This window comes from Hylobates moloch, unplaced genomic scaffold (assembly GCF_009828535.3).
Source record: "Hylobates moloch isolate HMO894 unplaced genomic scaffold, HMol_V3 SCAFFOLD_12739, whole genome shotgun sequence".
NCBI lineage: Eukaryota > Metazoa > Chordata > Mammalia > Primates > Hylobatidae > Hylobates > Hylobates moloch.
This window is the reverse complement of record NW_026665014.1, coordinates 1-1,721: the sequence shown is the minus strand read 5'-3', so window position 1 is coordinate 1,721 and position 1,721 is coordinate 1. Positions and strand designations below refer to the sequence as shown.

The 1,721-nt window shown below is 56.0% G+C and overlaps 1 protein-coding gene across 1 annotated transcript; it reads right to left on the bottom strand.

The window, feature by feature from the left end:
- Window positions 1-193: 193 nt before the first annotated feature.
- On the bottom strand, window positions 194-1,685 carry LOC116465867 (DNA-directed RNA polymerase I subunit RPA1-like). The gene is made up of 2 exons (XM_032148794.2): window positions 1,040-1,685; window positions 194-487 (listed from the first exon to the last, which is right to left on the bottom strand). The coding sequence occupies exons 1-2, from the start codon at window positions 1,218-1,220 to the stop codon at window positions 318-320; spliced, it is 351 nt and encodes a 116-aa protein (XP_032004685.1). The 5' UTR covers window positions 1,221-1,685; the 3' UTR covers window positions 194-317.
- Window positions 1,686-1,721: the final 36 nt, after the last annotated feature.

Here is a 1,721-nt window from a genome sequence, read left to right as displayed (position 1 = left end):
CGTGTCAGGGTGTTGAGGTGGAAGTTGGGAATGCCATGAGGGGATTGTGGGGCTGAACACCGAAGCCTCAGGACTCAGGTGGGTCCTGAGTCTCTGAAGCTGGTGGGATCACGAGGCGACCCCGCTTTAGCACTCGAGAGGGGAAGGCCCTCTTCCTGTTCCTTCAAAGGGTAGAGGCAGCTGTCGTGTCTGCTGTTCAGCCCCCTCCAGCTGCCCCAGCTCCCCTCAGATCCCAAGATCCCACTGGTGTGCAAGGAACCATGGAAAGATGCCCATGGGTGGTCAGGAGAGGGGAGGCCAGGGCTCCTGCCCATGCACTAACCCAGCAGGGTGGCTTGCTTCAGAAACTGGAAGCTGGTTTCAAACGTCATCTGCTGTAGCGGGGAAGAGTTTGACCGGATCCCAAAGCGATTCAGTGGCTTGTAGACACCCTCAAAGCACATATAATCAGCAACCAGGGAGAGATGGCGAGGGTCGACCGCGATGCCTGTCAAACGGGAGGTAAAATTAGGAGGGTTTTTTTTAAGCAGTGACCACGGGAACAGTCAGCAGACACAAGCCAGGCTGCCTCCACATCAGCACATGGCTTGGGAGTTAGACTCTGGGGCTCCCCTGCAGCTCCGCCACCTGCTCAAGCTACTTAACCCTTCCCTGTGGTCTGGGGCATCTTTTCCCTGACCCCTGCATCCTGCTTCCCGCTTCCTTCCAGCAGCACAGGAAGTGAGGATCTAACCGCACTGTTTTCACTTGGGAACTAAAACCCCAAAGGCAGGATGGGGCCAAGTCATCAATCAGGAGCTTCCTCTAAGGGACCAGCAGATGAGACACCATTGAAGCAGCCTCAGTGATGGGAGATGTCACCTCTTCACAGATCTGCAGTCTCCTACAGGTGCACTCACTGCACCCGTGCTGCAGTGCCTGCCTTGGTGCTGGACTGACTCAATGCTGGACCAACACGGTCCTGACCCTCCTGCCCTGAGCCTTCTGGTGTTCCGGCTGGCACCCAGACCTTGGGGTGTTATCTGCAAGCTCCTCTTACCATACACGGCAAACACATCCTTGATCTCCTTCTCGATCACCCGCAGCGCGGCCTCGATGCCGTACGTGTTGGCCATGGCGTGGATGTCATTGGAGTAGAGGCGGCGCAGATCCAGGACCTGGAGAGAGGAAGGAAGGGATTTATTTAGAGGGCCTGGCATTCTGCTCCCTTCTGCCTGCATATCTCCCCCTGGCCGCTCTCTCTCTCCTTGTGTCTGGCAGCTCGGTACAGCTGAAGACAAAGTGGTCAAGAGGTGGCCCAGGATTAGCAGAAGGAGATGGCTAGGCAGAGCTGCTGACGGCTCGCTGGCCGGGGCCCAAGGTCTGTATTGTCATTACAAGAATCCAGGGATAACTTTGGACATGCTTTAGATTCAATAGGAAGAAAAGGATTTTTTCTTCTTATTTTTAAACTGAGACACCTGTTTACTAGGATTAAGGCTTCCTTTGGGAGGCAAGGAAAGCTCCCCCAGCAGTGACACATTACACACCCCTCCAGGGTACACGGAGTGGGGGCCGGTCAGCCGCACAGGCATCTGCTGGGCCTCACCAAGGGGCCAAGGTTACGGCTGAGCTGTCTTGGAGGAGCCTCTCACCCTGCACTCTCGGCAGGTGCCAATCTCCCTGCTCATCCTCTGGGAAGTGTTTGGTAAAAGGGTTCAGGGGAGCAGGAGACTTTGCAG

Bases quoted from the DNA above. Each gene is read 5' to 3' on its own strand.
- LOC116465867 (XM_032148794.2), bottom strand. From the start codon at position 1,220: ATGCAGGCAGAAGGGAGCAGAATGCCAGGCCCTCTAAATAAATCCCTT. The intron at 488-1,039 runs GTAAGAGGAGCT...CCCGTTTGACAG, and splicing joins GGATGTGTTTGCCGTGTATG to GCATCGCGGTCGACCCTCGC.